At 47.8% G+C, this 17,485-nt stretch overlaps 6 protein-coding genes across 6 annotated transcripts; 5 read left to right on the top strand and 1 right to left on the bottom strand.

Moving 5' to 3' along the window:
* Positions 1-377: 377 nt before the first annotated feature.
* Positions 378-2,262, top strand: LY89DRAFT_599575 (protein phosphatase 2A regulatory subunit PR55; the record flags this gene model as incomplete). The annotated part of the gene is made up of 6 exons (XM_018210102.1): positions 378-421; positions 556-596; positions 708-805; positions 881-1,532; positions 1,591-2,186; positions 2,239-2,262. 6 exons carry the CDS (start codon positions 378-380, stop codon positions 2,260-2,262), a joined length of 1,455 nt encoding a protein of 484 aa, XP_018062964.1.
* Positions 2,263-3,083: 821 nt separating this feature from the next.
* Positions 3,084-5,157, top strand: LY89DRAFT_691033 (UAA-domain-containing protein). The gene is made up of 5 exons (XM_018216217.1): positions 3,084-3,850; positions 3,911-3,936; positions 3,995-4,011; positions 4,060-4,403; positions 4,453-5,157. Exons 1-5 carry the CDS (start codon positions 3,548-3,550, stop codon positions 5,053-5,055), a joined length of 1,293 nt encoding a protein of 430 aa, XP_018062965.1. The 5' UTR covers positions 3,084-3,547; the 3' UTR covers positions 5,056-5,157.
* A 250-nt stretch (positions 5,158-5,407) lies between these two features.
* LY89DRAFT_691036 (AMP deaminase) lies at positions 5,408-9,207 on the top strand. Its single transcript, XM_018216218.1, has 4 exons — positions 5,408-5,956; positions 6,005-7,199; positions 7,248-8,368; positions 8,417-9,207. The coding sequence occupies exons 1-4, from the start codon at positions 5,535-5,537 to the stop codon at positions 9,060-9,062; spliced, it is 3,384 nt and encodes a 1,127-aa protein (XP_018062966.1). The 5' UTR covers positions 5,408-5,534; the 3' UTR covers positions 9,063-9,207.
* Positions 9,208-9,750: 543 nt separating this feature from the next.
* Positions 9,751-12,123, top strand: LY89DRAFT_629856 (putative MFS transporter). Its single transcript, XM_018211224.1, has 5 exons — positions 9,751-10,520; positions 10,571-10,685; positions 10,817-10,975; positions 11,023-11,563; positions 11,623-12,123. The coding sequence occupies exons 1-5, from the start codon at positions 10,080-10,082 to the stop codon at positions 11,873-11,875; spliced, it is 1,509 nt and encodes a 502-aa protein (XP_018062967.1). The 5' UTR covers positions 9,751-10,079; the 3' UTR covers positions 11,876-12,123.
* A 123-nt stretch (positions 12,124-12,246) lies between these two features.
* Positions 12,247-16,745, top strand: LY89DRAFT_691038 (uncharacterized protein). The gene is made up of 5 exons (XM_018216219.1): positions 12,247-12,761; positions 12,914-14,279; positions 14,386-14,742; positions 14,809-16,293; positions 16,344-16,745. Exons 1-5 carry the CDS (start codon positions 12,564-12,566, stop codon positions 16,367-16,369), a joined length of 3,432 nt encoding a protein of 1,143 aa, XP_018062968.1. The 5' UTR covers positions 12,247-12,563; the 3' UTR covers positions 16,370-16,745.
* LY89DRAFT_335171 (uncharacterized protein) lies at positions 16,746-17,446 on the bottom strand. The gene has a single exon (XM_018206816.1). The coding sequence runs from the start codon at positions 17,338-17,340 to the stop codon at positions 16,843-16,845; it is 498 nt and encodes a 165-aa protein (XP_018062969.1). The 5' UTR covers positions 17,341-17,446; the 3' UTR covers positions 16,746-16,842.
* Between the last annotated feature and the right edge of the window lie 39 nt (positions 17,447-17,485).

Consider the following 17,485-nt stretch of genomic DNA (forward strand, 5'->3'; position numbering starts at 1 on the left):
TCGACGCCCCACCGAACCTGGCAACTTAGAAAGCAACTCTGCCTTTGACCTCACCACATCGCATTCGCACAACCCTTCTTGCAACAACCTCCGACCTCATACCTTCAATCATTCACGATCCGCCGTCGCTCTCGAACTCTTCCGCCGCCCCTCTGACATAACCCCTCCACACCGATCCTTCCTTCCACAACCTGTTTCGGGGATCCGTTACCCTTGCTGCTTCTCAAGTTTCCCCTCAGCCTTCGGTGCGTCAGACAGCTGCGCAGCTCTGGCACGACTCGACGCGATCGAGCATAGACACAGTCTCTTCCATCCTCCGCCATACCCCGATCTACAACTGTTGGCGAGGAGTCTTCTCGTCTTCCGGGCTGTAAAAGATGGTAGAAGGGGAACCGAACTCTCCAACATGGAAGTTCACACAGTCAGTCACTCCGCGTCACCTTTGGTACCCCGTATCGCTTGGTGGTTTGTTGATGGGCTATGATCCGTGTTATCTGGGTGCAACTTTGTGCTTCAAGCCGCGCGTATAATAACAATTGCTAACGTATTTATCAGATGTTTTGGCGACAAGGGAGATGTGGAGGATATCACTGAAGGTTTGTAGTGGTTTAGATCTATCCAACATGCTGTCTATACGATGTTTCCCTCGTGGACTCCAGTGTCTGATTTCGCCTCCAAAGTGTGGTGCTGACATATTATAACTGTAGCCGATATCATCTCGACTGTCGAATTCGACCATACCGGCAATTATCTTGCGACTGGAGACAAAGGAGGACGAGTGGTATTATTTGAAAGGAACGAGACTGTACGTGCACCTCGTACAAGTTACTTTATAGCAGCGCAAGATATCCTGCCTACAGTTTGCTAACGTCTCGTACAGAAAAAGACATGCGAGTATAAGTTCCATACTGAATTTCAATCTCACGAACCCGAATTCGACTACCTCAAATCTCTCGAAATAGAGGAAAAGATCAATAAGATCAAGTGGTGCAGAAGACAAAATGCATCCCATTACCTCCTCTCTACAAATGATAAGACTATCAAGTTATGGAAGGTTTTTGAGAAGTCCTTGAAAGTAGTGGCCGAAAACAACCTCTCGCACGACTTGACCCCAGGAAATACTGCAGGAGGTGGTGGTGCTGTTCGACCTATCTCGAGTGTTCATTTCAATAGCGCTCACGACCTCAAACTACCCCGCCTCACCCATCACGATACTGTCGTAGCAGCAGTACCTCGCCGAACGTATGCCAACGCTCATGCATATCATATCAACAGCATCTCGGTCAATAGCGATGGAGAGACCTTCATCAGCAGCGATGACTTGAGGATAAACCTCTGGAATTTGAATATTCAAGACCAGAGCTTCAACATTGTGGACATCAAGCCAGCAAACATGGAGGAGTTGACTGAAGTCATCACGGCCGCAGAATTTCATCCACAGAGCTGCAATTGGTTCATGTATGCAAGCTCAAAAGGTACAATCAAGCTTGCAGACATGAGAGAGAGCGCTCTGTGTGATCAACATGCTAAGCGTAAGTGGATCAGATTATTGTAATCTATCTTTGCAATTTATTAACATCTATTTGCTAGAATTCGAACAAGAGGAAGACCCATCTGCAAGATCCTTCTTCTCTGAGATCATCTCGTCCATATCCGATGTTCGATTCTCTCATGATGGTCGCTATATTCTCTCACGTGATTACCTCACTGTCAAGATCTGGGATGTCAACATGGAGAGGCAACCAGTCAAGACTATCCCTATCCATGAACACCTCCGACCTCGCCTCTGTGATACTTACGAGAATGACAGCATCTTCGATAAATTCGAGGTTGTCTTCTCTGGTGATGCCAAGAATGTCATGACAGGAAGTTATAACAACAACTTCATGATCTATCCTTCGGACCCAGACAAAGAAGTCGAAGTTGTTCTCCAGGCTGACAAGTCGGCATTTAAAGCCAAGAAAGTTGGCGTTCCCACTCCAATTAACTCCTCAACCAGTCCCACAGCTACTAATGGCGGCAAGAAGGGTGGTTCAAGAGCTGGCAGTCCTGCAGCTGGTGCTTCTGGCCAAGGCGGTAGAATGAGAAAAGAGACCGACGCAGACCAGATCGACTTCAACAAGAAAATCTTGCATATGAGCTGGCATCCATTTGAAGATAGCATTGCCATTGCGGCTACCAACAACGTGAGTTCATCTCATTTTGGAAATACCGGTGTACATTGCTAATAGATAATAGCTTTTCGTCTTCTCGGCATTGTAGACTGTTTGTTCTGCGAAAGAGGTCTCTTGGTCATTATATCGGCGTTCATAAATGGCTAGCTGCAGCATCACCAGATTCATGATCTCAGAGTTAACAATTCCGTGCATGCTCTGAGGATTTTCGGTTATGAGAAACGGCCCAGTATCATTGTGGCGGAGAGATGCCACAAATCCATGGAGGAGGCTGGTTGGGATGACTGAGATGGTGGTAACAGTTGTCCTGATCCAGCGGGGACCTGGTTTGTTTTGCAGTCTGCTTAACGTCCGAAAGAACTCGTTTCTGGAGGGTTGAGAAGCTTGCAGAGGTTGTCACTTCAGCAAGGTTTTTCAGCGATCACGTACACTAGTTCATTCGCAGATGAATAATGCAAGAGATTTCAATATTATCATTATGCCTCTGAGATGTGATCCGGGCGGTCCCTGGCGTGCAAGCGGTCAATAAAAGCGGTCTGAGTAAAGAATAGGAGATGCTTGTCGTAAGTGAGAGAGAGAGAGGCCCACATTAACCCAAAGCCATATTTAAGACGAGTCGTTGTTTACTGAAGATATCGAAGTAATTAGAACAGTATGAGAATTGTCTAGCTTCTTATGAAACGTTAACAACTTCTGTTTAATTTTGTATATCGAGTCCAGGTAATTAGCTACAGTACGACAGCTGTTGACACTAACTAGTCTGACTCCGGATTCATGCTTCCTGGGGGCACTGTCTCTCCCAGCTCAGACCCGCACGCACAGCATTGCAGCATCGATCGCAGTGCTGGCATTTAAGCATATTTCGATGTGACCTTCCCCTTCCAAGCCATCGTCGTCCGCATCCGCATTCTATTCCTGGCTGGGCTCTCGGGATTTTGTGCCTGTTCTTGCCCTGACCAAGCCACAGCCGGCTGAGCCTGTCCTCTCCTGCGTGTCATTCATTCATTGCCGAATTGGCCCTAAACCTTACCCACTCATTATCCTGTGCAGTACGGGGCAACACACACACACACCACAGAGGCCAGCCAGGATCAATCCCCTCCATCGAATGAGCTGCCTGCCTATGATGCTGGATGATCAAATTTTGCCATTTTCCTGCCTGCTTGATCGTTCACTCTGCTCCTAACTCACTTCGGCACTGGGCCTTAGTCTCCGTAGTGTGATATCACACTTCAGTTAAAGTAAGTCGGCGTCCTAGTCAGCATGGAGGGACCGTGTTGCTTTCTGTTCATCTACGTGTCAGCTCGCGACTCCTTTCTCGCAAACTTTCTGCCTGGCCTCGCCGTGCCCAGCTCTTGCAGAAATCATCTCGAATGGCTCGTAAACGCAGAGCTGACTCCAGCAGTACTCAGTCCAGCCCCATGACAGTCCCGCGTCGAAGGTCGACATTACGAGAGCTCCAAGCTTCCACGACGACTGATGGCGATGTCTTAACCCCCAAAGTCATTGACGCGCGACCATCCTTGGAAAAGGCTGAGATGTATGGCATAGACGATCCACGACCGGCTTCCTCGAGAATGATGGGGTTATTGGGGCGCATATTCATTGAGACAATTCCACAATGGCTTGCAGTTGGTGCTATGCTCGGGTTGATCTTTGGCGGTTGCTGCTCAAATGTGAGTCTTGCTATGGTACGGATGCTTGGGATATGGCAGAGAAGCTCATAAATCCTATAGGTTTTTGCGCTGGAAGCTATAGTGAAGTAAGTCTTAGACACTTGCTTTTGGCTTAAAGAAAGCAGTTGCTAATACTATCTACAGTGTAGAGCCGGACAGTGGTATGTTCTTGAAGAGGCGTAGTACTTCTCAGATCTGACGGGACGTAGGAACACTTTTGACCTTTGTTCAATTCATCTTCGTGGCCACTACAGGATACTTTTCGCAGTTCGACCGGACCCGACCTCCTTTCTTCCTCACGCCGAATCACGTACCCATAAAACGATGGATGATAAATATACTTTTGTTCTTCACCATCAACGTCCTGAATAACCACGCCTTCAGCTACAACATCTCGGTACCAATACATATTATTCTCCGGTCTGGAGGAAGCATCACTACTCTGATCGCTGGATATATTTGGGGGAAGCGTTTCTCTAGGTTGCAAGTGATTGCAGTCACTCTTTTGACAATTGGTGTGATCGTTGCGGCATGGTCGGATCAACAGTCTAAAGTACGGTGCTTAAGAAGGAAGAGCAAGAATGCAGCTAACAAGTCTATAGAAAGATATTGCAACTTCTGAAGAAAGACCCGCGTTCAGTACTGGCCTCGTCATACTCTTTGTTGCGCAAGTTCTGTCAGCTATTATGGGCTTGTATACAGAAGAAACATACAAGGCATACGGACCCCATTGGAAAGAGAACCTCTTCTACTCACACCTCCTGGCCTTACCTCTCTTTATACCATTCCTACCTTCAATGAGGAGGCAATTCATAAAGCTGGCAGCTTCTCCCCCTCTGGGTCTTCCAGTATATGACCAAATCTCGAACCTACCTCCTGAATTTCAGAAAGGCTTGGATACTGTCCAGATCCCGAGTCAGCTTGTCTACCTCGTCATGAATGTTCTGACGCAATATGCGTGCATTCGAGGTGTAAATTTACTGGCTTCCGCAGCTTCGGCCCTGACAGTCACGATAGTACTAAATGTCAGGAAGTTGGTCAGTCTTTTGCTGAGCATCTGGCTATTTGGGAATAGGCTTTCACCTGGAACGCTACTTGGAGCTTTCATTGTATTCTTCGCTGGAGGAATGTATGGATTGGAAGGATCCAAGAGCTCTGGTAGAGCCAGACATAGAGCCAGTATTGGTAACGGCAAAGTAGGATAGTGTAGAGAAAAACCTTATTTGCCAATGATAAGAGACATTGAATATGTTTGCTTTTTCACGTGTTGGCGCGGTGAGCAACAATAGGCGAGTTGACTTGATCGGTGAGCTCAAGAAACTACTGGGTAGCTCTTCTCCCCAAATTCAGCCTTGTGATTTCCAAAAGTACCTTGTGCAAGAAAATTACTTGATACTCCACGTCCATCTTGAATTCTACCATCAATCTACCTTTGCACCTTTCAACAGCGCGTGAACAATCAAAGTTGGTAGCCATGGCTCCTGGTAAGCTCCATGCTCCACAATCTGCCCCGCAACGAGAGCTAGAATTCCAACCTTGAAAGTCCCCGCCAAAGACTGAGAATTCTTTTACCTTAGGGACTACCTCTCACATCCTCGATTCGGAGTCGAATTCCCCAAAACTGGGGTCCTCAACAGAACCTCAGACAGATCACTTATCCGAAGACGGAGAGGATGAATATAAGATGAGTCACGAAACAGGCCGCACTGGAGCAGGTTCGGAAGATTCATGGGACGAGAGGGAAGACAAAGAGGACGCGTTATTACCAGAAGCTGCCATGATGGCAGAAGAGACGCCTGCGACAAGCTCGCCCTCGGATACACAGGAGGGAATGCTGCCTCGAGACATGCAAAGGAAGACGGCATACTATGATTACGCTGCTGAGAAGCAATTGAGTCAGGCGGATGCAAAGCTATTCTACCAGCGAAGTCAATTGGAGGCTCAGAAGACGGGTGGCAGCAATTGGGGCGCTTCTCAAAGCTCTCCTCGCGGAAGCCCGGTCCTCGTCCCCAGGTCGGTGTCGAGCTTCTTTGAGGCGGATCAAGCTGGGTTGAGGAGGTCAGGTAGCATAAATTCTATGAAAAGTGGACAGCATGCTACGCAGAGGTTAGATTCTGTTACCTCCTACAAACCTCAAATACTAAACAATTATAGCTCTGGGAAATACAGACCTGCATTCCCCGTCGGTTTGGCTGATTTGTCAAAGCATCCCGAAAGCAATACCATACAGGAACCTTCGATAGCTGCTGCAAACAATTTCCACAATAGCCCAATCTCTCTTCCTCGCACAGAATCACTGCTCCGAGCAGACCAAGCTGCAAGAGATCATGCCGCACACCCAGGTCTACCTCATGAACCGAAGCCGTTCTTAGAGACCCAAGGTCTCCACGGAGCCGGGGCAGGAATTGGCGTAGGGAGTGGTGCAGGCGGGCTTGCTAGCAATGATGCGAATATCACTTCCGAGCTTAGTACAATCTATACCAATATTCAAAAGGTGCTAGATATTCGACACAAGTATATTCGTCTTTCCTTGCAGAGCGATGGAGACAACCCAAAAGACGACCCGAATTGGAATATCTATCCTCCTCCTCCAGAGCCTGCTTGGTATGAGGAGCGAGACAAAGCAGGCCCAAGTACTACGAATGGCAAGAATAGCCAGAATAATAGTATGGCTAGCAGCATGGTTCTTCCTCCACTGGAGAGGCCTAAGACGAGAGACGGTGAGCACAGCAGGAATTTCAGTTCTATGAATCTACCTGCAACTCCTCAAAGTCCCAAAATCTCTAAAACTCCGAAAAAGAAAAGAAAGCCTGGTCAGGACATTGGCGAAGATTTTGACATCGAGGATGTTCTACCTGTTCCCGGGCCTGGTGAGATGAGTTTCCGTCTCGATGGCAATAGCGTCTATCAAATCTACGAGAACTCCAAAGCCGAGGAGTTGGACACTCCGGTGATCAACATCCCTACAATCCGAGAGTTTTACATGGATCTAGAAGATATCCTGAATGTGTCCTCAGATGGCCCAAGCAAGAGTTTCGCCTTTCGACGATTGCAGTATCTTGAAGGCAAATTTAATCTGTATGTGCTACTCAACGAATATCAGGAGATGGCGGACAGCAAGAGAGTCCCTCACAGAGATTTTTACAACGTCAGAAAGGTGGATACTCACGTCCATCATTCGGCATGTATGAATCAGAAGCATTTGCTGCGATTCATTAAGAGTAAGATGAAGAAATGTCCAGATGAGGTTGTGATGTTTCGAGATGGCAAACATCTCACTCTAGAAGAGGTGTTCCAGAGCATCAATTTGACGGCGTACGATCTGAGTATCGATACGCTGGATATGCATGTGAGTTTCAACTTACAAGAATGCTGTACAGCAGCTAATCATATCCAGGCTCACACAGACTCGTTTCATAGATTCGACAAGTTCAATCTGAAGTACAACCCAATTGGCGAATCCAGATTGAGAACTATCTTCCTCAAGACGGACAATTTCATCAATGGTAGATACCTGGCTGAGATCACTAAAGAGGTTATTTCCGATCTTGAGTCTAGCAAATATCAGATGGCTGAGTGGCGTATCTCGATATACGGACGAGCTATCGATGAATGGGATAAGCTTGCAGCGTGGGTCGTTGACAACAAGCTCTTCTCCCACAACATCCGGTGGCTAATCCAAGTTCCTCGTTTGTTCGATGTCTACAAATCGAGTGGCTTGATGCAGAATTTCGAGGAGGTCCTCATTAATCTCTTTCAACCTCTTTTCGAGGTGACGAAGGACCCTTCCAGTCATCCAAAGCTTCATATCTTCTTGCAAAGGGTCATTGGCTTTGACAGTGTTGATGATGAGAGCAAGCCAGAACGTCGATTATTCAGAAAGTTTCCTGTGCCTAAAGTTTGGGACTCGAAACAAAATCCTCCTTACAGCTACTGGATCTACTACCTTTTCGCAAACATGGCCTCGCTGAATGTCTGGCGAAAACAGCGAGGTTTCAACACTTTTGTACTGCGTCCTCATTGTGGAGAAGCTGGCGATACGGATCATTTGGCTGCTGCTGTTCTTTGCTGTCATAGTATCAGTCACGGTCTATTACTTCGTAAGGTACCCCTTCTGCAATACATTTTCTATCTCGAGCAGATCGGTGTTGCGATGTCTCCGCTCAGCAACAATGCACTGTTCTTGGCATACGAGAGAAATCCGTTCTTGCAGTATTTCAAGAGAGGCTTGAACGTTTCGTTGTCTACTGATGATCCTCTTCAATTTGCGTTTACGAAGGAGCCTTTGATTGAGGAGTACTCGGTCGCTGCACAGATTTACAAGTTGAGTGCTGTGGATATGTGCGAGCTTGCTAAGAACTCGGTCACCCAAAGCGGTTTTGAACATACTATTAAGCAGAGATGGCTTGGTCCAGATTATTATCTGCCAGGTGTCAAGGGAAACACTATGGCGAAGAGCAACGTGCCAAATATTCGAGAAGGTTTCAGGCATGAGACTCTGTTGCAGGAGCTTGCAATGTAAGTCGTTCTCACCATCATGAAAAATCGATCAGTTGACACTTATAGGATTGCACGATACACTGCAGCTGCAACACCAACTCCAGCATCAGCGAGCACAGTCTCACAATTGCCCTTCGCACCCCAGCACCGACCAGCTTCACCAACATCGTCCCTGAAGACCAATGCATCTACGAGTACAATGCACCTCGATTCGAGTTCTCAAGCCTACCAACAGTTCCCAGCACAAGCCGCTCGAATCCCGAACTCCCACTCGCAGCTTCACATCGATTCTCAACAGCCAAGAATGAACCAGGCACAAGAAGGACATCAATCCCAGCCAACATCATCTCGTGACCACACCCGCCAGAATTCCACCTCGATAACCTCGCCAAACCTCGCAGGCCTCACGAGAGAGACTTCTTGGCCGGTAGAAGCATTTGGCGATCTTCACCTTTCTGGCAGCGAACCGAGGATCTTTCCTGGTGTGGTGAGCAGGACACAGAGAAGAGATAGTCTGGTTAGGAAGAGTAGCATGAGTGAGACGGATGATATTGCGAGTGCGGGGACCTCGAGGAAGAGTGGGACGGGCACTTGGAAGAGTAAGGGGAAGGAGAGCATTGAGATGGATGGCGCAGTGACGGAGGAGGAGGCTGAGGAGGAGATGGAGGAGAGTGATGGGGATATGGAGGAGGCTGGGGGCATGGATGAGTAGAATGGGAAACGTCTTTGAATTTGGGATGGTTGGGCGTTATTAGACATTTCTGGTTGAGGAGTGATGCAAAAGAATGGGATCAATTAGAATGATAGTAAAGGGACGAAACATTAGTTGGTGTAGGTTTATTGTAGATGTATACCCTGTTCGCTCGCTCTTAAGCTTCTAGAAGCGAAGAAATGTATGATTATGATGAGAAACGCTTGCTGTTTTGCTGTGATTTCTGAGGTTGATGTGAATGCCCCTCCAAGTCCGAAGGTCTGTTAGTATCGTGAATGTCGGGCAGTGGCCAGATATTGGGAAAGTTTTAAAGTCACAAAATTCCATGAACATTGGACTCCAGACTTTAGGAAGTCTTCAATATCACAAAGTCTCATGAACATTAGAGTCCACCCAAGTTCCACCCACTTGCGAAGAATGAACGCCTATACATCCAGACAACTAGCCTTATCTTGTTTATAAATTCCAACCCGAACATTGAATCTCTACCAAAGACCAGCCAAAGATTATTTATTGTACTGTACATACCTTCCCATCACATCATCGTCGACTCGTGAAAATTGTCCGAAAACAAAGAGGATAATCATCGGCCATCCAAAGTGCGGAACAGAAGCACGCACTTCCGACATCGCAGCACAAGGTTTTCGGAATCGCGAGAAAGAGAAAAATGATCTGCAATGCACTGCCGTCGGTTTGTCATCCCGACTGGTGTTGTACTGTAATCGATGATTGATCATTGATGGATGTATGGTACAAGGGAAGGGCGGGGCCGAGGATGCGGCTAAGATAGGTAGATAATGCATGTACAACGGTCGTGATGGAAGGGGAAGGAAGACTTTTCCTGGATACGGTAGATGGGACATCTTTGAATTCTAGGTTTTTTTTAGTTCGCGGTCTGATTTGAGTTCGCTCGCGCCTGCTGTATCCAGTCGAGAGGAAGGTTTAAGTGAGGGGTAGACAGAGAGGTCTTCACGTTTATCTTAAAGCGAGAGAGCAGATTGAGGAACATTGGGCGAGATGGCGAGTTCAAACGAAAATCACAATGGTCTAGAGAGAGAGGGATCCATCAAAGACCAAGATCCAGACACGAAGAATGCCTTCGCCACACGAACGAGCTTCAACCCGGACCAAGACGGCGACAGAGAAGGCGAGGAATCCATCGAAGAGCTCACCGTCCAAGAGAAGAAACTGGTGCGGAAGATAGACTGGCGATTATGTACCATCGCCGGGATCCTATGTAGTCTCAACCTACTCGACTCGGGCATCATCTCGAGCGCCTCGGTTACGAGTATCTTTGAAGATCTGGGGCTCGGGGTAGGGAATAGGTATTCGGTGTCGATCCTGGTGTATACGGTTGCGTCGGTTACGTTCCAGCTTCCGGCTACGTTGCTAGTGAGGTGGTTAGGGCCGAGGGCTATGTTTGGGTGTATTACTGTTATGTTTGGGGTTATTACTATGGTGAGTGGGTCCTTTGGGTTGGATAGGATGAGAGAGGCTGATGAGAGTAGTGTACTGCTTTTATTACTACTTGGACGCAGATGGTCGGGTTGAGGATACTGCTTGGGATTGCTCAAAGTGCTATCTTTCCAGGTCTTAGCTATCTTATTAGCACGTGGTATACCAGTATGTCAAATTCCGCGTTTCTTTTGTGTTCCTCATGAGAGTCAGCTATTCAGGATCATCCTCGAAGGAGGCTTATCAAAGACGATGTGCTTCCAGATATCTGTCAAAATTGTCTACTGATTCGTCTATAGGAAAGGAGCAGCAGTTGAGGTTTGCTTTCCTCCAATCTGGAGAAGTGACTATCGTTGGTCTTGGAGGCTTCCTCAACTTTGGTCTCAATCACTTGAACGGAAAAGGTGGTCTTGCCGGCTGGCGATGGATGTTTCTTGTCCAAGGCTTGATTGCTATTGGTAAGAAAAGCTTGTCGTGATAAATCTCGCACACTGATGCCATATAGTCGTAGGCTTTGCTACTTTCTGGTGGATTCCCGAGTTTCCAGACAATGCTCAGAAGAGCTTCCACTTCTTGACAGCCGAAGAGCAAGACTTAGCCATGTCCAGAGTCCAGGATGACCGTGGAGATGTAAAAGTCGAAGAGTTTGCCTGGCGAAAGTGTCTCGTGCACTTTGCGAATCCCATGCTCTATGGCTTCTGCTCGTTATACTTCTGCCTGAACCTCGTCTCGACCAGTCTTTCGTACTTTCTACCTATCATCTTGCAGTCTGGTATGGGATTCTCTGAGGATCAAGCAATTCTTCTTTCGGCGCCTCCTTACTTCTATGCCGTCATCCCGGTGATCATCTCTAGCATTGTAGGAGACTACTACCAGCTTCGAGGACTCGTCATCACGTTCAATTGTGTATGTACAATCATAGGATTCAGTATGCTTGGCTTCTCCTCTCAGGTCACCGTTCGTTATGTTGGAACCTATCTTGCAACTGGCGCCTACGTCAGTAACTGGGCTGCGATGACTGCCTATCAAACCTCAAACATCGTTGGGTAAGTGATCCTTCTGCCAAGACTTGGTGCTTCCCTGAGTACTGACAAATGTTTTCCAGACAATGGAAGAGAGCTACCTTTGCTGCAGCCATTACAGCTTGTAATGGTCTCGGAGGAATCGCAGGCAGCTTCATTGTGAGACAAAAGGAAGCCCCACGATATATGACAGCGATTTGGGTGAGCATTGGCTCCCACATCCTGATCATTGGCATCGTGGCGGTATTCACAATGTACTTCTGGTACGCGAATAACAAACAAAGGAAAGGTAAAATGTTGGTTGAGCGGACGATGAACTTCAGATATACTTTTTAATGCCGAGGTTTTGTATGCGGCAGCAGGGAGTTGTTGCTAAATTGCACTTTTGACACACTTTATGCATGATCCCCGTTCAGGCAGCGTTGCTGGAGATTATTCATGTTACATGACATTTTAGACGGAAGTACCCTCGAAAAAAGTTCGATCATTGAATTACGCTTAATGTCTGTTATTAATTGAAAGATCAAAAAAAATTAAGAATGTCTGTAGCGATAAAGAATACCAGATAATTCTATCAGATTCACACAATATAGAAGTTTAAATCCAATGTGACGTCCTTTTTTATGGGAGCCGTCTAGCGAAGCGGGCCCGCCGCCACCTTAGCGAATCGAGGCTTTATGTCGTATCGTGGAAATCAACATCCTCCACAATTCAACAGCTCCTATTCCCTTCTCGACCTTCCTCCTTATCCTCACTGGCAGCAGCAAGTGCTTATTCAGCTATTTTCCTCGGCCTGGATCCTGTGCACGTCTCGTGCTGTATCTCCCAGGACGCAAACGATATACTGTAAGCTTCCAATTTCGTGGTAGCCCGGAATCGCGGCCTCGAAGCTTGGAAGTTGGAACGGACCTCCCGAAATTACATGGGGCTATCTCAAGAGCGGTTCGCAGGACAATAACCACCTTGAACTATTCACGAGGGTTTCCCTGGCCTCTGCCAGTCTGCTTAGGTTGTTGCTGAAAGAATGGGTTTCCTCGGCGTCTACAGAGCAATATACGATTATGCGCCGCAAGGCGAGTCGGAGCTTGCTATTTCTGAGGGGGATATACTCTACGTCCTAGAGAAGAGCGGAGAGGACGACTGGTGGAGGGCAAAGAAGAAGGCTTCTGGTGAAGATGACGACGAGCCTGTTGGTCTGATACCCAATAACTATGTTGAAGAGGTACGTGCCTGCTTGGCTGCTCTACGTGGTTATTTATCTGCCTTGGATCTATTGTGTATATATATACACACGGCTTTTTCGAAGTGATATGATGCACCAGAAGATCTGCGGTGAAATATGCACAAGAATTGAATATGCTAACTGTGGTACAGGCTCAGCCATCGGCTCATGCTCGCGCCCTTTACGACTATACTCGACAAACGGATGAAGAGCTATCATTCACGGAAGATTCCCAGCTAGAAGTGTTTGATACTACAGACCCAGATTGGATATTGGTAGGACTTGACGGAGAATATGGGTTTGCGCCAGCCAACTATATTGAGGTGTCAGATGAGGCTCCTGCTTCAACTCCCGCAGCCTCTACCTCAGCACCTCCGAGCCTGCCCCGACGGCCTGCACAAGTGGAAGAAGAGGAAGAACCAGAACCATCGCCTCCATCGCCACAGTCGCCTGTTCATAACCCAGCTGCGGCATTGGCAGGTATCATAAATCAGCGAAAGGCTTCTGCTCCATCAGCTCGAGCACCCCCGCCACAATTCACGCCTGAAGCATCAGATGAGGACGAGGGACCAACACCCTCATTGCCAGCGCGTCCAGGATCAATAGCCAGATCACCTGAGCCCGTCGAGCCCTATAGGTCGCCCTCCTCATCAGGTGGACCACAAGCCTCACCACCTTACAACAGAGCGAGCTTCAACAGAGGTATTGACGATGAAGTTGCCCACCATGCACCAGGTGGTTTCCACATGTATAACATCAATGAGATGGTTGAGGTTATGGGGAAGCGGAAGAAGATGCCCACAACATTGGGAATCAATACCGCCACAGGTGTGATCTTGATTGCTCCTGAGAAAGCAAGGGATGGCCCGGAACAGAAATGGACAGCAGATCAAATGACGCATTACTCGATTGAGGGGAAGCACATCTTCATGGAGCTTGTAAAGCCAAGCAAAAGTATCGACTTCCACGCGGGGGCAAAAGATACTGCACAAGAGATTGTGAGCGCTCTTGGAGAGCTCGCAGGTGCCGTACGTGCTGGAGGATTGCGAGAGATCATATTTGCAGGCTCGGGAACTTCACAGAAGAAAGGACAGGTTCTTTATGACTTTATGGCACAAGGAGAGGACGAGGTTACAGTCGCTGTGGGAGATGAGGTAATTGTTATCGACGATACTAAGAGCGAAGAATGGTGGCAGGTTCGGCGACTTCGAAATGGAAAAGAAGGAGTCGTTCCTAGCAGCTATGTCGAAATTACTGGAACTGTCACAACGAGTAGCAACTCTGGGGTCAATGCTGGGAAATCACTCGTCGAACAAAACAGACTCGAAGAAGAGCGCTTGGCAAAGGAATCTTTGAAAGCAGCTCGGAGAGAGGAGGAATCGAGAGGGTCAGAGGTAGGCCCTGGGATGCGCCTGCCCGAAAGAAACAGTAGTTTGTCGGCGCGAGATAGTAACAACCATGGCCAACAGAGGAGAAATGACGGTCGACACGATACCCAGTCACGATCTTCGAAATCGAGTAAGTTTCCCTTTTGGAGCATAGACAGACCTCAAAGTCCTACAACACTGGGGACTTTGGTGCCTGATTAATTTCAGAGTCGTCGATTTGATACTAACATCACTAGAACCTGATCCATCGAAAGTACGGACATGGACCGATCGATCGAAATCATTCAGTGTAGAAGCTCAATTCTTGGCGTTGAAGGATGGAAAGATCAACCTCCATAAGATGAATGGCGTGAAAATCGCTGTACCGGTGTCCAAAATGTCCATTGAAGATTTGGAGTATGTGGAGAGAACTACAGGGGTATCTCTTGACGAAGACAAGCCACTTTCGGACATCAAAAAGCAGCAAGCTCGACAACAAGAGAGATCCAGAGATGCTAGCGGAGGGAGTGCTCCCTCAGCCGGCGCTACCATTGAACGTCCGCCTGGAAAACCAGAGTATGATTGGTTCCAATTCTTCTTATCTTGCGACGTTGCTGTTGGCCTTTGTGAGAGATATGCACAAGCATTTAATCGAGATTCTATGGACGAAAGCGTCTTACCAGATATTGATGCAACTGTCCTTCGGACACTTGGTCTCCGAGAAGGCGACATCATCAAGGTCATGCGGTTCTTGGACAAGAAGTATAATCGAGCCGGAGCCAAGCGAAATGTTAGCTTTGGTGGTGAAGAAGTCATTGATGGCGAATCATCCGGAGGTCTTTTCTCTGGTCCAGGTGGGACCTTGAAGAATAACACACGCAAAGGACGCCCGGCCCCTGCTGTTCAGACAAATGACACTGTTGATCCGGATGCTTTCAAGCAAGAACCGAAGGAGAGGAAGTCCGAAGGCGTTGCAACTCCTCTTGCATCGGTGCCAACACCTGCTCAAAAGGATATGGTCAGAAGTGGATTCGATGATGATGCTTGGGATGTGAAACCATCAAAGCAGCCTGCTCCAGCAACTACAAGTCAACCTTCACAGCCTGCTCCTGCACCGGCTCCAGCAGCTCCTGCCTTAACAGGTGGAATGCAAGAACTCTCACTCCTCTCTCAACCGCTTGAACCAGTCAAGGCCCAACCTACCGCACCTCCTCAACCACCCCCACAGATGGTGCAACCACAACAACAGCAACAACAAGCCCCCCAACCTCCACCAGTGACACCTTCTATTTTTGCTGGCATTGGCAATCAACAGACAGGTTTGGCACCTCAGCAGACTGGTGCACTGAATCCACAGTTCAACCAGATGAACCAGATGAACTCTGGTCTAAATATCGCGCGTCAACGACCAGCGCCGGCACAGCAGTATCAAAGCCAAGGCTCGCTAATGATTCCTGCTCCACCAAGCAGACCATTGTCTGCACCTAACGCGAATCAGCAAAGTGCTTTTTCGTTGCCCCCATTGCAACCCCAGGCCACTGGCATGCAGACATCAGCAGGCTATCAGCCACAGATTGCTCCACCTGGTCAAAGCCTGAATGACCTGAGATTGCAGCAACAATACACTAGCTTCAATGGCATTCAAAATGGCCTTCAAACACCTCAAACGGGCTTTCAGAACCAGCAGCAGCAGCAGCAGCCGCCACAGAATTTCAACCAATTCAATCCTGGAATGCAACAAAATGGTGGCTTCCAATATCCAATGCAGACCGGCATGCCTCAACAGAATTTCATGAACAACGGCATGAATAATGGAGGTGGACCATTCGCCGATCCACGGCCGCAGCAATTCCCTCCTATCCAGCCTCAGCCTACAGGCTTCCAGAGTTCCTTCCCTCAACAGCAACAATACCCGCAACCTACCGGGGTCAACTCTTTCCTTCCTCCACCTTTGCAACCTACACCTACTGGCGCCCAACCCCAGAATGGCTTTCAACCCTCCTTCAATGCTCCTCCAGTGCCTCCTATTCCTCAACAACATGCAATGCAACCATTGTTGCCCCAGAAGACTGGACCTCCACCGCCTGTGAGATTTGGGGTGTCGGGCGACACCAAGAAGCTCATGCCTCAGGCTACTGGGCGTAGAGCAAACCTGTCTCAAGCTAGTAAGTGTCTGCTACGTGCGTTTGGCTAGACTGATACTGACTATTCTCAGCTCCTCAAAACCCCTTCGGTTTCTAGGCTGGTGCATCTGTATATTCACGTGGCAAGCGAATGTTTCTTCTGTAGAATAGGCTGGCATAGCATGTCGATGTTAATATCACGAATACCAGGGCTTCCTTTTTCATATGTGTCAAGTGATGCCTGCTGTGAATACAACAATCTCTGAAAGGTGCTTGTGGCAATATGGGAATATGCCGCTTTGTGTATGGATGCTCGATCCACTATTCTCTGCATAGTTTTGAATATCATGAGGTGCTTGAACTTGTTGCAAACTCTTTCCGGCCGTCTGTCATTCATGTTTTCCGTGGCATTTGACAGCAGAAACTCTCTACTTGATCCAGATATCTAGGGACTTTTAGGGAGAACCTTCTTCGGCCCCCTGTTTAAACTTCTGATGTCTTTCAGCTTAAAAAATCTTGTTTCTTCGCTCTCACGTGCATTGACCGAGTTCTGACTCGCCCAGCGCCTCGAAACAATATCTAATCGCAACTCTAAACAGATCTTCGTTTCGGCACATCATTTCGCACAGACATGTCATGCAACCACCCTTGGAGAAATTTATGGTTATTTCGCCTTGGCTTTTCTGACATCTCTGTGTGTGTCTTGCTACAAAGTTCGTTTGATCCCAAGTGTGAAAAGTTTAAACGAATGTCATCAATTTGCTCCGGAGGAGGGCATCGCCGGTCAGAATGGTGGATGCTGGTTCGTGAATTGTCACAGTTCGATTGAGGGCGAGAACCAAGGCCGTAACTGTGGACCTCCGAGTGGTTGCGGCTCAAACAGTGCGCTCTTTGGGTCTTTCCCGCGATTCGCAACCTGGGCTCTCTCTGTACTTCCTCTCCCCGGATGGTATTTTTGGGATCAATGCATGCACGTTTAATCATACCCGAAAAGAACGAAATTGTCACTGCTTCTTTCTTCCCGGGCTCAGAGTTATCTGATTGATCTACAGGAAACATGGTCATTGTTTGAGGGTCGTCCGGGATCATTCTCCGGATTTTTGCTGGTCTGATTGTTTCTGGTCGATCTTATAATTGAGAGCATTTCCTTGGCCTACTAAAAGAGGCTCTTTTCCCACGATCTCCCCTGGTTTTTTGATCTCTTCTTTTCTTTCTTTCTTCATCATACTTCTTC

The sequence above is a fragment of the Mollisia scopiformis genome (genome assembly GCF_001500285.1).
Source record: "Mollisia scopiformis unplaced genomic scaffold LY89scaffold_32, whole genome shotgun sequence".
Taxonomy (NCBI): domain Eukaryota; kingdom Fungi; phylum Ascomycota; class Leotiomycetes; order Helotiales; family Mollisiaceae; genus Mollisia; species Mollisia scopiformis.

Excerpts from the sequence above, each read along its gene's own strand:
- LY89DRAFT_691033 (XM_018216217.1), top strand. The coding sequence starts at position 3,548 with ATGGCTCGTAAACGCAGAGCTGACTCCAGCAGTACTCAGTCCAGCCCC. Across the intron at positions 3,851-3,910 it reads TTGGCGGTTGCTGCTCAAAT|GTTTTTGCGCTGGAAGCTAT; the intron begins GTGAGTCTTGCT and ends TAAATCCTATAG. Across the intron at positions 4,404-4,452 it reads GGTCGGATCAACAGTCTAAA|AAAGATATTGCAACTTCTGA; the intron begins GTACGGTGCTTA and ends ACAAGTCTATAG.
- LY89DRAFT_691036 (XM_018216218.1), top strand. The coding sequence starts at position 5,535 with ATGAGTCACGAAACAGGCCGCACTGGAGCAGGTTCGGAAGATTCATGG. Across the intron at positions 5,957-6,004 it reads GGACAGCATGCTACGCAGAG|CTCTGGGAAATACAGACCTG; the intron begins GTTAGATTCTGT and ends AAACAATTATAG. Across the intron at positions 8,369-8,416 it reads CTGTTGCAGGAGCTTGCAAT|GATTGCACGATACACTGCAG; the intron begins GTAAGTCGTTCT and ends TGACACTTATAG.
- LY89DRAFT_629856 (XM_018211224.1), top strand. The coding sequence starts at position 10,080 with ATGGCGAGTTCAAACGAAAATCACAATGGTCTAGAGAGAGAGGGATCC. Across the intron at positions 10,521-10,570 it reads TGTTTGGGGTTATTACTATG|TGTACTGCTTTTATTACTAC; the intron begins GTGAGTGGGTCC and ends TGATGAGAGTAG. Across the intron at positions 10,976-11,022 it reads CCAAGGCTTGATTGCTATTG|TCGTAGGCTTTGCTACTTTC; the intron begins GTAAGAAAAGCT and ends GATGCCATATAG.
- LY89DRAFT_691038 (XM_018216219.1), top strand. The coding sequence starts at position 12,564 with ATGGGTTTCCTCGGCGTCTACAGAGCAATATACGATTATGCGCCGCAA. Across the intron at positions 12,762-12,913 it reads CCAATAACTATGTTGAAGAG|GCTCAGCCATCGGCTCATGC; the intron begins GTACGTGCCTGC and ends ACTGTGGTACAG. Across the intron at positions 14,743-14,808 it reads CTTCTTATCTTGCGACGTTG|CAGATATTGATGCAACTGTC; the intron begins CTGTTGGCCTTT and ends AAAGCGTCTTAC.
- LY89DRAFT_335171 (XM_018206816.1), bottom strand. The coding sequence starts at position 17,340 with ATGATCCCGGACGACCCTCAAACAATGACCATGTTTCCTGTAGATCAA.